At 40.9% G+C, this 14,361-nt stretch overlaps 2 protein-coding genes across 3 annotated transcripts; one reads left to right on the top strand and one right to left on the bottom strand.

Moving 5' to 3' along the window:
• Window positions 1–1,692: 1,692 nt before the first annotated feature.
• On the top strand, window positions 1,693–8,934 carry LOC127643913 (peroxiredoxin-1-like). The gene is made up of 6 exons (XM_052126854.1): window positions 1,693–1,816; window positions 4,128–4,248; window positions 4,427–4,580; window positions 5,909–6,031; window positions 8,289–8,419; window positions 8,500–8,934. The coding sequence occupies exons 2-6, from the start codon at window positions 4,146–4,148 to the stop codon at window positions 8,580–8,582; spliced, it is 594 nt and encodes a 197-aa protein (XP_051982814.1). The 5' UTR covers window positions 1,693–1,816; window positions 4,128–4,145; the 3' UTR covers window positions 8,583–8,934.
• A 2,084-nt stretch (window positions 8,935–11,018) lies between these two features.
• Window positions 11,019–12,626, bottom strand: junba (JunB proto-oncogene, AP-1 transcription factor subunit a). 2 transcript variants are annotated; one of them, XM_052126853.1, is made up of 2 exons: window positions 12,505–12,616; window positions 11,019–12,278 (listed from the first exon to the last, which is right to left on the bottom strand). In XM_052126853.1, the coding sequence occupies exon 2, from the start codon at window positions 12,238–12,240 to the stop codon at window positions 11,353–11,355; it is 888 nt and encodes a 295-aa protein (XP_051982813.1). In that variant the 5' UTR covers window positions 12,241–12,278; window positions 12,505–12,616; the 3' UTR covers window positions 11,019–11,352. The 2 variants fall into 2 exon arrangements, with proteins under 2 accessions (XP_051982813.1, XP_051982812.1); XM_052126852.1 differs by having other exon boundaries at window positions 11,021–12,626.
• Window positions 12,627–14,361: the final 1,735 nt, after the last annotated feature.

Raw genomic sequence — 14,361 nt, 5'->3', positions numbered from 1 at the left:
CGCCCAAGTAATATCCATGTGATCAGCCCCCAATACCAATGCACGCCAAAGACGTGAGCACTTCCTAATTTTGTATTTTTCACCATTAATAAATAGCCTCGCCATAGAAACACCATTTGAAATATAAAAAATCTGTTCACAATTTAGCTTCTTCAATGTCCTGGCATTATGTTGCCCACGTTTGCTGCCTGTCACATAAATCCCCTAGGAGGAGTATTTCAAATTCCAGAGCATGCATTTTTCAAACAATGCAACATGGCAGACTTCCTGTTGGGGAGAGACTATAACTATGAGGGTGAAAGTTGTCCAGCTTGATGAGATCTACACTCACCTAAAGGATTATTAGGAACACCATACTAATACTGTGTTTGACCCCCTTTCGCCTTCAGAACTGCCTTAATTCTACGTGGCATTGATTCAACAAGGTGCTGAAAGCATTCTTTAGAAATGTTGGCCCATATTGATAGGATAGCATCTTGCAGTTGATGGAGATTTGTGGGATGCACATCCAGGGCACGAAGCTCCCGTTCCACCACATCCCAAAGATGCTCTATTGGGTTGAGATCTGGTGACTGTGGGGGCCATTTTAGTACAGTGAACTCATTGTCATGTTCAAGAAACCAATTTGAAATGATTCGAGCTTTGTGACATGGTGCATTATCCTGCTGGAAGTAGCCATCAGAGGATGGGTACATGGTGGCCATAAAGGGATGGACATGATCAGAAACAATGCTCAGGTAGGCAGTGGCATTTAAACGATGCCCAATTGGCACTAAGGGGCCTAAAGTGTGCCAAGAAAACATCCCCCACACAATTACACCACCACCACCAGCCTGCACAGTGGTAACAAGGCATGATGGATCCATGTTCTCATTCTGTTTACGCCAAATTCTGACTCTACCATCTGAATGTCTCAACAGAAATCGAGACTCATCAGACCAGGCAACATTTTTCCAGTCTTCAACTGTCCAATTTTGGTGAGCTCTTGCAAATTGTAGCCTCTTTTTCCTATTTGTAGTGGAGATGAGTGGTACCCGGTGGGGTCTTCTGCTGTTGTAGCCCATCCGCCTCAAGGTTGTGCGTGTTGTGGCTTCACAAATGCTTTGCTGCATACCTCGGTTGTAACGAGTGGTTATTTCAGGCAAAGTTGCTCTTCTATCAGCTTGAATCAGTCGGCCCATTCTCCTCTGACCTCTAGCATCAACAAGGCATTTTCAGCCCACAGGACTGCCGCGATACTGGATGTTTTTCCTTTTCACACCATTCTTTGTAAACCCTAGAAATGGTTGTGCGTGAAAATCCCAGTAACTGAGCAGATTGTGAAATACTTAGACCGGCCCGTCTGGCACCAACAACCATGCCACGCTCAAAATTGCTTAAATCACCTTTCTTTCCCATTCTGACATTCAGTTTGGAGTTCAGGAGATTGTCTTGACCAGGACCACACCCCTAAATGCATTGAAGCAACTGCCATGTGATTGGTTGATTAGATAATTGCATTAATGAGAAATTGAACAGGTGTTCCTAATAATCCTTTAGGTGAGTGTATATGTGTACAAAGTTTGGTGACTGTAGGTGAAAAGGCATGTGCTACAGAGCCTCCCAAATATCACATTTTCAAGGGGCCGGCAGAAGGTGGCGGTGGCGGTGGCGGAAGTTGGTTCGCAACCTGCCATAAAACCTGAAGAAGAAGAAGAAGAAGAAGAAGAAGAAGACGACATCTGATACGCCTCTCGTGACAGTCTTCCTGTGTTCGTGCATCAAGAGACAGTGGAGTTTGCCTTCACCGTTAACGCCTCTTCAACACACAGAACCGGTAAATTTGTAAGGTTTATATGTAACTCTTGTGCGGAGGCTATACGATAATGCACGAGCGAAAATGCATTTTCTGTAAATTCATTTAAATGATTTAAATCGAGCAAAAGCGCGCGTGCCCTGCGCGTGGAAAACTCCGAGACGCTGCTTCTCTGTCTTGCAGGTTGCACGTTTATGTTTCAAAAATGTTACGTGATATTCGCATGCATTTAACTTAATGTATTACTTTGGTGTTAATGTACTTAAGTTGCTTTTTTTTCTGATGGGGTTTACGTAATGCTACTTTTATATCACCCGCCCGTGCTTTTGCTCTTTATTTGGTTTAGCTCATGTGGCTAAGCGTTGGAATAACTCCCCTAAAATAATATTATGCTAATATAAACGATTTGATCATGCATGTACTAATTCCAGTTCTTCTAGTATTTCGTTATTATTAGTGCGCCTGCTCTACTGCGTATATTAGTGTTGCTGCACTTGTTTCGGCCTGGTAATTATCTATAACTGGGGATCTTCAGGGCAAAGTCTATTTGCTGTTTGCAGAGATATTGTGTACTATCGGTGTGCAAGGCGCTATTGAAGTTCAAAGAGGGCCATAAGGAGGACCTCAGAGTGAAGTGTCTGGATGAAGTGAAATATTACCATGAACGGTGCAATATAAAGCATATTTCATGCTAATTATTAGAAGTATACTGATATATCGGTTTTACCGATTAATGGGTGCCGATAGTAGCTGTTTGGGTCTATCGGCAGGGCTGGACTTGGAAGAGAAATCTGCCATTTTGCTGAGTCAAAAGTTGAGGTTCGCTGTCATTTTCTGCATATCGCTTCGCCGTTTTGTGGTCCGTTCTGCATAGCGCGGTAGCTCATTTTAGCTTATCGCAGCCCGTTCGGTCTTTCACAGCCGACCCACCGGCATGCTCGGTTGTTCCGATGGCCAGTCCGTCCCTGAACGGCCCCAAAGTGCATCATCCCACCGTGGAAAATGCCCGGTATGCCAGATTGCCAGTCCAGCCCTGGTTATCGGCAAAATCGGTGACGATAGTTGCTCAAAGTTGGTTTAATTCCTGGTGTTTTTCTGTTTCCTGCGATTTGTAAATTCTGCAGTTAGAACGACTTGGTTCTTCAGCAGGGCTGCGCAACAGTTTCGCTAAATGGGCCACATCGGGCTTTAATTAGTAAATGTGGGGGCAATTTAGAGTAAACTTCCCCCTGCCTTTGAAGGAGTGCAATGTGAAGCTCCTACAATAGTAACATTTAATAATGCTTTCAAAGTGATTTATCAGGCACAACAATGACGCTACAACATGGGCCGCAATCTTGATGGTTTTGGGGTAAATGGATCAAATGACTGTCACGTGACATGAAATACATCATCGTTTTCAGATATCTGCATTTTCCCTGTCCACACTACAACGCCAAGATGGCATTTTCAAATGTATCAGTTGGGAGCATTTTAAAAAAATGGCATCTCTGGATTGAAGTGTGGAAAACATTGAGAAAAAGATGTGTTTCCAAACTAAAATGTATTAGTTTCGAATTGGCCGAAGTTGAACTAGTAAAGGCTAAAAGGTGATTTAAAAACTGCAGACCATTTAGAGGACCTAAAATATACACTTCCTCTTATTCTTGCATATTAGTTTTGACCTAAAAACTTCATATTGATTAAAGAAAGCTCATGGTGGACATACCCACATTCTCAAGTTATACTTGGACGTGACTTGGCTGAATGCCTGTGTTTGGACTCAACAACGACTTTAAGTTCTTGAAGCCCATTGTTCAGAACAGCTGACTATCATGTGACCTGCAGTGTGTGATCTGCTGCAAGCCTGTTGCATGCATTATACATCAAAACCGGTTCAAAGCTTAAAAAGCTAATTCTGTGTTGGGTCACAAGATCAGATTTCCTGAACACAAGCTACATTTTATAACTAATAAAGATAATAAGATTGTTTAACAATATGACAGAATTTTGACTGTTTAAACTACATTGTCAATGATCTATTCATTGGTGCATGTACATTAAGATGTTAATAACGTTTACAAATGAATTCAATTCTTGTTAATGAGTCTTATGAGGACTCAGAATGCTCTTGATCTTTTTATCTACATTATAGATCAATACATTTGGACCATCACATTTACACGTCAACGGCCTGTTTTATTCTAATGTTTAGAGGGTTGAAAATGGTCATACATTAAATTATGACTGTTTGTGATGCAATAATTGCAAAAAAAAAATTACGATTTAACGTTGATGTGTGTTTTAAAGCCTTGAAGAGCAATGACATATATTTGAATTTCCTTGTCGCCAGTATCAACCAGTCCTCAAGATGTCTGCTGGAAACGCTAAGATCGGCCACCTTGCCCCTAATTTCAAGGCCACCGCTGTGGTAGATGGACAGTTTAAAGACATTCAGCTCTCTGACTACAGAGGTAAGCATCCAATAAACACTTTTACACTGCTGTTTTGTAGTTTTGGGTACAAATTGCCTTTTAATGTCATTAAGCTACTCTTAACAAACTCTTGTCGGCCTGTTTGTAGCTGGTAGTCAGCCACAACATGCTTCTCATTTCTCTCCATCTTTGTTTCACTTTCTCATTGCTCTTGTAGGGAAGTATGTCATATTGTTCTTCTATCCACTTGATTTCACCTTTGTGTGTCCTACTGAGATCATCGCGTTCAGTGAACGGGCCGCAGAGTTTCGTAAAATCGGCTGTGAGATCATCGCTGCCTCCACCGACTCGCATTTCAGCCATCTGGCATGGTGAGGATCCCTTTTGGCTCTCTCAAACCTTCCACATTAGGGCTGGACAGCATGACTGTACAGTATGTATAAATTGTGCAACAGAGTCTTAACCGTACATTTTAAATTACAAATGAAATTTTCTTTGTCACGAACTTGCCTGTGAAATTATACGAGCTGTCATTGTTTGAAATTGCATTTCAACTTCACATTTTAACACCAATTACAAGTTGAAACCTAAAAAATGAAGCTGAATTACGTGTATAGTAATTACACACTGTGTCATAGTTGTCTGAATGTGATCTGCCAGGTCCAATTTCCAACCGTGTGTTGGAAAAACGAACATTTGCAGTGACTGTAAAACTATTCGCTAGCATTTTGACGTAGTAGAGGGCGGCTGTAGACTTGCACATCAACTCTTGGTGAGAAATACTTCCTGTGCTCTCACATGTAATCCATATTGATCGACTCAGTAGCTTCAGTGCAAACTGGAAGTTAAGAGACGCTGAAAAGAGGCGGTAGGATTTAACGTATTTCTCAGTGGGGTTTCTGTGGCTCCATGTAGTTAGTGATTATCTAATGTTGTCTCTTAACCTGCCCGTCTTTGATAAGGCTGTTACAGAGGCACTGATAAAGAAAGGGTGTAGCAGTTTATTGGTTCTAGAAATGACCGCTCTTGCTCTAGACATAATTGCTACATTCTTTGCACAATTCTTTACATTAAAAGTTGTTCAAATAAACTAAAACTTTATTTTTGAGCTGAAATGTTTTGTAATGTCATTTGAAAACCAGGCATCATATATGGTATAGCCTAACTATGAATGGAAAATTGAGTTAACCATGACCAGAGAGCTTAAATATTACCAGTTATGACAGGGCTTAACCTGGATGGGTACTGTCTGGTTCAGATGACAAGAAATAAAAATTGGGAGCATTTTTAGTTCTGATTCTAAATACTTATTGGAAAAGCCAAATTACTACACATTTCTTTATCACTCTCACATGTAAATAACGTAAAGCAGTCTTGCGCAATGATCGCCGCTCTTATATAATGTGGAAAAATCTTTACTGGTCAACTGTAACTGAATATATACCGTCATACCACCCACCTCTGTATCTGTAAACATTACATGTCATGCAACAGATAGTATTTGTTTCCTGTAGCCATTGTTAAAAATGTTAACCATTGTTAAAGAGCTCTGACGCCACCATTTCTGAAGGATTTTCTGACATCCCTGAGGTAAAAACTGAATGGGAAAAACACATTTTCGAGTGATTTTGTAGTCAAGCACTAGAACCCACTGTTGTGCTCTATTGTGACATCATCAAACATTGCTTGCTCCTCATAGGATCAACACACCCAGGAAGCAGGGTGGGCTGGGCTCCATGAACATCCCATTGGTGGCTGACATGACTAGGTCCATCTCTGGGGACTACGGCGTTCTGAAAGAGGACGAGGGTATTGCTTACAGGTCTGTAATGTCATACTATCATTTGTGCCGATTCCGTTTAACTACTACCATTTGTCACCTCTAACTTGCAGTGCACGATAACAGAAGTAGATAAGTTCACAGGCACTGCCAAGTGGGTGTAGTACAGTTAGGGCCAACTTTAAACCGTGTTAAAAAGGAAAGGTTTTGTTGTGCTTCTAAAAATACGTGTCATTTCTCAGTTTTATTTCAAAAGAAGCCAATTTCAGTTACTAAGGCTGGTTATTGATATAGTATTCCCTATATAGTTACATTGTCCATTTTTGCTTGCATATAAAATAAAATCTCTCTCTGCTAATGCTCCTTATTTTAAAGGAACCGTCTAGGTACAATTAGAAAATATTAGTTTTACAAATTATATTTTGTCATAGTTTATGAAATTGGTCCAATTTAAACTTTAAAATGTTCAAACTCCGTCTATTCCATCTATTAAATTGCATGCATTATATTGCATATATATTTTTGTTACATGTTTCATGTTTACTTGCATAATACCATTTACATTGATATGAAGAGCAAGTGCTTAAATGGAACTGTCTCTTTAAGACTAGCAGCGTCAGCCAGTAAGCGCCTATAACGAGAGATGTGCGTAATTTCTTTAGCGCATCCATGTGTGAGTAGATTTTAATTTTTCTTTTTAACCCACTGGCTGTAAAATACTGAAAGTGTATTTAAAGGTTATTCAATGACAAATGGATCTGTGGATCTCGTCTTTGGACACACAGAACGAGTTTAACCAAACTTTTACACAACACACAGTGAAAGTATCTCACTGCTAAAAACTTCACTATACTACTCAATCTCTAGTGAGTGAAATCTGAACATTTACTATCCAGTGACTAATCATGGACCTTTTTAGTCTCATAGCTGGAGATTTGGTAGCATATGTGTGGGATTTACTCTCATTGAAGAGGGTTGTGCATAAAGTAAAATATTGATATCAGGATGTAATAATCGATAGCAAAATCATTCAAACAAAGATCATGATGCATCGGGAAAATCTATATATTTACCCACCCATAACGGTTATGCACTTTCTATAGACGCTTTTCCACTATTGGGCCAGTGCGAGCCAGGGCCAAAATCATTCTGCGTTCCCACTGTCAGGCCCCTTGGTGTTGCTCTAAAACCTGCCCTTAACACACCGCACAGTAGCCAAAATCACACACCTTGCCCATTTCACAATCAAGATGGAAGCTTAAGCCAAGTTATAATGTTATCTAATTATCTACTATATAGTTTGTAGACATTAGCTAGCTAGCAAGAAGTTGTTGACAACTCAACCGACTGTAACTGACATGGTTGTCTAAACGGTCTATCCAATGTCCCAGCACGCCGTCCATCACCTCGAACCATTTAAAGTTCTTTCTTTGGGCACGTTGTACAGGTTTGGGATGCACAACTTGGCAAGTTTGATGAAATTCCGCCTTTGACATTGACCCAGTCTCAATCCCCAGTTGGCATTGTTTGGCCCAAGAGTATTTGGCGGGCAAAATGCCATTGGCTGTTGGCCCTGAGAAAGCCTTGAGGCGGCACGATGAAATCCCGGAAGTGACAGTGGGAACGCAACTGGCCCTGGCACGCACTAGCATGCCCTCATTTGGCCCGACAGTGGAAACGCGGCTATTGGGGTATGGGGTCAGTGTTCCGGTGGGTCCTGTAATGTTTAAATCATTATTTATGTTCGGAAATACTTTGTAAATAGTCCTTTTACCGGCTTTACGTGGTCATGACATTGAAGTTGATTGTATCTGCACCTTTTACACTGGAAATAATTGGTTGTATTTACTTAAAATATACAGTATATGTAGCATTTTTTGCATACTGCTTTTTAAGTAAATTAAACTTATGGTCATTAAATATGTTTGTCTTAAATATACAGTAATGTATCAGTTCATTGAACTTTGTTTACTTCATAATTTATAGCGGCTTTTGAGCACGGCCGCGTGAGTAGTGCGCAGCATCGAGGGAACAGGGCGGTATTTGCGATTGCGCACTGTCTCAGTGTTTATATCAGTGTCTCCCACTGAACGTGTTTAAATATGCTCTACAGTATGGAATATGGAAATGTTCTGTGGACCCCCCTCAAGCGCGGGACAAATTGTCCAGTGAATCTATTTTGTGTTAATAGACATAATGTCACAGATCTTGCAATTAGAGCTAAACTTGTGTTGAAATCAACAGGAAATGCCATACAAACAGTACATTTTCTCTCTCTCTCTCTCTTCTGTTCCCTCAGAGGTCTGTTTGTGATTGACGAAAAAGGCATCTTAAGGCAGGTTACCATCAACGACCTGCCTGTCGGACGCTCTGTCGATGAGGCACTGAGGCTGGTGCAGGCCTTCCAGCACACTGACAAATACGGAGAAGGTGAGTGCTAGGATCCGATCTTTGGTGGGGCCCTCTGCTTCTCAGAAGTTTAAAATAACACGTCTGTCTGTTCTCTGTAGTTTGTCCTGCTGGATGGAAACCAGGAAGTGACACTATTGTCCCTGACGTGCAGAAGAGCAAGGAGTTCTTCTCCAAGCAGTAACAGTCCTGCCGAATTTGCCCGCATTTTACTCATATCAAGTGGAGTGGTAGAGCACTTACCTTTAGCCTGAGAGTTCTTGAAATGTTGTTTTAGGCAACGTAACAAACATTTTGCAGTATAAATTCACTTGTTAGACCTTGTGTAATATTTCCTTTGCATTCTGCCTAAATACGCTGCTCCAGACAGCAACACCCATGCACTGACATTTCTGTTGTTTTTCAATTCTAGTGTGATAAATTGGTATTGTTTGTTACACTGTGGAACATTTAAGTTAGTCTTTTTTTTTTCAAATTCTGGCTTCTGGTCATTTTCAATTTGTGTGTTTCAAATAAACAGGACGTTACTTGCGTTACATTGGAATCGTCTAACTTTACCAGTAGATCTCTGCTCTTGTCAAATTAAAGGTCTTATCAAATTACTAAAAGTTTGATTGGTGGACTGTAGCAGAACCAAACTCATTAGCAGGAATTTCACACTTAAAGGTGTTTCTTATAAAAACATCTGTTTTACATCGGTCCAGAAGATGGCAGTATTTAATCACATTTTGGTGAAATGTTCAAAGATCATGAGGAAATATCACTTGTTGCTCAGATCTTATCAGCAACAAGACTTGGTTACTTATTGCTGTAACAGTAACAAAAAAATTATCTAATTCTGGGCAGAGAACTAATTGGTTTCTGTATATAGACTTGACTTTTGTATTGTTTGTACTGCGTAATCTATAAGTCATGTCATGATGGCCAACTTCAGACACCAAAACGACAATATTTCAGCCAACGGTAAAGCAAAACGAAATATCGTGACTGAATCAAGCATTACTGTAGACATTTGGTTGTCTGGAATTGGTAAAAACTAAGTTGGCCTGGTGATTTCAACCCATGCTTTGGTTTATTTTATGGGACTATTAGAGCCTGATTATTCTTGCCACTTCTCATTTTAATTGCTTCTATGAATTTATGATTTAAAATACATTTTAGACTCCAGCACTGGCATGCACACGTCCTGTTCTATGCATTGAAACTGCTGCAGTGCATTCAATTCAATGTGGAGCTCATTTTTGCTGCATTGCAATCATTGATTTAATTTTTTTTTATTTAACTAATGATATTTGGAGTGGAGATATGATTGTACTTTGTTCAAGTTTGAGAGACCTAAGACCAAAAACCTTAAGAGTTATTTAATTTAAAATGTTTATTTTATAAATGTACTGTTATGTCCACTTTCTCCATAATAATAGATCTGCTGGGTTATAACTATATTCAGTATGACTACCTAGTCAGCACAGAACGTTCCCTTAACATTAGTGCATGGTTCCCGTTTGGTTCCAATTTCTTAGGTTTTAGAGCCATAAACGAATATTCCCAGAACGTTCTGAGAACCAAAACTTTGGCCATGCGTCCTTGTTTCGTGGCCGGCCCAATGGGAAAAGTCCAGGTTCTCTTGGTGGCATAATCTTGATTACTGCAGAAATTATATCGGGCCAATTTTCAGAGGGTTTAAAAGCAGAAATGTGAAACTTATAATTTTATAAAAGCTCTTACATTAATACTGTTAAAACGTGTGTATTGTTTGAGATCTGAAGTGGTTTTAATTGTTGATTTAACAGTCGTTTTAGGGTTTACAGCATTGCGTATTCATGGCTACAAAGTTGTAAAATTGAGAATAACTTTACACAAAGTTATTGATTTCATCACACTAAATTCATGTAAACCTATATGGTTTACATTTTGTGGCTATACTTTTTTTAAAAACAGTGAGTAATATAGTTTATGGATTGGCCCCCATTCACTTCCATTGTCTCACTGTAACCAAGATTTGGGCTTTTTTTTTTTTTAAAGTGTGTCAAAAATATTTTTTGTGGTAATCAGGATTATGATACAAATACTGTCAATTGAGCTAAATTTCTTTTGAACCGGGTATATTATCATGGGTTATGTAAATAATATAAAAAATGGGTGAGTTGTGCTGGCTTATTGTTATTATTGTTGGGGGGGTTACCTCCTCCCATTCCCCCTGAATCTATGCCCCTGCGTTATGGGAGCTTCTCGTTTATTAGTCTCTTTATTTACAACAATCTGACTGCTACAATTTTGCAAACTACCTGGAAAATGCCGTGCTCATATTTTTATCTCGAGTTTTATTTTCGCTGAAACTGTTTTGGGAACTCATACTGGTTTCTGCGCGCGGGGAAAATCCCCAGTTGCTAAATTTTCACTCATTGACACTCACTCCATTCATTCGAACGTCAGACTTCAAAGCGCGCGAACTTCCTGACCGGTAGCGTGGGCGGGGGTTCCAGCAAGTGTGCCCTCAGTGACGTACGTGCTCAAAACAGCCCATATATGGTCTTTGCGTCAGCAAGAAAATAAGCCGAAGTGAGCACGTCTGCAACGTCAAGTTGTAGCAGCAAGCGAACTCCTGTAAGTACTTCCAAAATGAACGGTTTATTTTTTTTTTGTGTACAACGAACAACTCAAACAGTAGAAGTGTTTTCAATGTTTTTACTTAAATATAAAAAAAATATAAACAAAGTACATTTAAAGGTCTGAATCACAATACAAATAACTTACTGGAATGTTCTCATAGGACAACACTTAAAAACAAAAACATGTAAAACATTCATGACTATAACACTAGTTTTCTACAAGAAACATTAGAAACGTTCGTACTCAGTGCCGTAATATAATTTGTAATAAAAACATCACAAAAATCATGATCTGCTCTTCCAGTGTTTCCCCATTTGTCAGTGTCCGTGTCATTGTAATTCGTTTTAAAACGACTTGATCTTCGGCGTCAGCATGAGCTGGCACCCGCTGCTCACATGGGTCATGACCTTCTGCTTGAGCTGGGCCACTTGCTCCCTCAGCAGGGAAGCGGTGCTGGACAGTCCGGCGTTATCCGTCTTAAGGATTTTCACTTTGTCCTCCAGCCGGGAGATGCGCTCCAGCTTCCGCCGCCGGCACTTGGTGGCCGCCAGCCTGTTCCTGAGCCGCTTGCGCTCCGCTTTGATGCGTTCCTGGTCTTCCATGTCGATGGGAGACATTGGTGGAGAGCTGTCGCTGCTCTGCAGGTCAGGAACGGTCTGTGGCTCCTCTTTGAGCGAAACGAGTCGCTGTTGATGCAGCCCTGCGCCGGGTAGCGAGTGCTGGAAATGGTGGGGATGCGTTGAGGCTTGGTGGTGGTGATGGTACTGCTGCTGGTGGTGGTGGTGAGGCAGATAGCTGATGGTCGCTGTCGGGTAGTTAGTTGCAGGTGTGAGGTTAGTGTTGGGATTGCAGCTGTTTAGGGTGGTGTACACTGGGGTCTCCGGCTGCAGGGAGGCGCCAAAGACGGAGGAAGCCGCCGAGCAGGACGACACGCCGCCGGCTCCGATGGAAACGTTCGGCGGGGGCATGTGGTTCATTTTGTGGAGCTCGTCTAGCGCTTTCACGAAGCCGTCTGCGAAACCCTCCTGCTCCTCTGTGATGCTCCGGGCGTATAGATACTGCCCCGGCGTGGGAGATGTGATGACACCGTTACCGTTCTGGATAATGAGTCTCTCCAGTTCCGGAGAGGCGAGTTTCAGCGAGCCCACGTCTCCGTTCGCAGCCACGTAGAAGTCGCTTTCGGAGCGGAGAGACTTGAGGTTCCGGTAGGGTTCGGCGAAGCTCACGCTCATGTTCTGCTTGAGAAGCTTGTAGTCGTGCAGGGCAGCGTCTGGGTGACCATAAGAGAGAAACGAGTCGTCATGATAAAACGGTTGCTCCATTTTTGTGGACATGTGCATGTATAGACAAGCCTACCAGAGGCTGTGGACAGAAATTACGTTGGATGTTTTGAGTGGACTGTACACTTTTAATGTCCGAAAGCCTCGTAATATTAGGCTACATGAAGCAAAAAAGATGTCAAAGAGAAAGAAACTTCCAAAAATAGTTTACTGTACCAAGTCGACAGATGTTTTCCCTCAACAGCTGATGTCCAAAAAGTGCGTTCCTGGAAAAGTATTTACAAACGCTGTTCAAGCTCCGCTCCGTGAACGCTTATTATTATGTGTACGGGGAGTCTGGAAATTACTTTATACTCACAGTTTCGGGGGCGTGGTTAAGAGGATGGCGGCCGCTGATTGGACAAGAGTTCGTTCCACTCCTCGAGCTGTCAGATGGGCGATGACGTTGTTGCCAGGAACCGCTGAGATTGAAAACAAGGCTGGAGGCGAGAGTGCAAACAGAAGGGAGACTGAGAGCTGCGCTCATTTATTTTTGTTTCCATAGACGAGACGCAAAAAGTGGCCACAACAGTTACCCAGGCACTGTTTTAGAAAAATTCCCATGCCTAAGTAAACAAAAAACGCCATTGTGGTCAAAGGAGCTTGAGAGAAACACGAAAACAGCTCGAAGTGGGGATGTTTATACGTTAAATCAGGTGGCACATCTGGCGACTTCACTGTAAAATGATGAAACCGTTCAGTTGTTAACAAAAATAATGTTTTTGTGTGTGTGTGTGTGTGGGTGTGATCTAGCGAAGTCAGGTTGATTCAGTCACATTAAAGGAATTTTCCGGGTTCAATACAAGTTAAGCTCAATCGACAGCATTTGTGGCATAATATTAAACACCACAAAATTAATTTTGTCCCTCCTTTTCATTAAAAAGCAAAAATCTGGGTTGCAGTACAATGGAAGTCAATGGGGCTAGTCCGTAATCATTTAAAATACTCACAGTTTACACTACTTTACACTGATTTAAACTACTTTACAGCACAAATATTACACAAGTTTGAACAGAAGAATTAATGTAAGAGCTTTTATAAAATTACAAGCTTCACATTTCTGCCTTTTAAACCCTTTAATAATTGGCCCCATTGACTTCCATTGTAAGTGCCTCACTGTAACCTCGATTTTCGCTTTTATTTTTAAGAAAAGGAGGGTTTGAGTCTAAAATATATATTTTTTGTGGTTATCAGTGTTGTGACACAAATGCTGCCGGTTCAATTTAACTCATATTGAACCTTCGATATTCCTTTAAGACATTGTTTTTGTCTGGAGTGAAAACATTTAAAACATCTGATTTAGTCAGGTTAAGACCGAGTGTTTTTGACTCTAGTAAAACAAGGTTAAAACATCATTACATCATTACAAAAGTATGGGAAGCTAGCTGAGTGAGAAATAATGATTTAACCCTAGAGTTGAGGCAGTTAAATTAATACAATATATATATATATACTGTATATATATATGTGTGTATGTGTGTGTGTGTGTGTGTTTGTGTTATCACCATAAATCAGCTCAAATTTATTTGACTCATTTTGTATGAGTGTTTACTGACATCATGTTTGTATATGAGGACTTTTACTTACTGAGTCATATAGCATGCAGCCTTCTGTGTGAAGAATAATAAACCTACCTTATAGAGTTTTAAGAGTCTGATTCCTCAGATATATGGCCCTTAACACATATTATATGTCTCTACAGATCCTTACATTGAGGTGTAAGCCATAGTGCTCTATTGATCATGAGTAAACTGACTCACTTTTTGGCAACTGATATCAGCCCCATTTATGGGCATGACCACACAGTAGTTCCTTCTTAGTGAACGACCGGGAAACCTCTCCCATGTCGGCCAGATTCCAGAGGCTGCGCCCCTGCGCACAGCAGGGTGGGAGAGGTGGAGGAGGTGGAGGAGGTCTACACTTCACTCGAGCAGGCCTGGAGAAGTCAGACAGACAGCACATACACAACATGCTTTCGCAAGAGTGATATATCAGTAATGTGAGATTTAAAGTGTGACTTTTAACAAACTCGCA

Source organism: Xyrauchen texanus, chromosome 5 (assembly GCF_025860055.1).
Source record: "Xyrauchen texanus isolate HMW12.3.18 chromosome 5, RBS_HiC_50CHRs, whole genome shotgun sequence".
Classification (NCBI taxonomy): domain Eukaryota; kingdom Metazoa; phylum Chordata; class Actinopteri; order Cypriniformes; family Catostomidae; genus Xyrauchen; species Xyrauchen texanus.
This window is presented reverse-complemented; position numbering and strand designations above follow the sequence as displayed.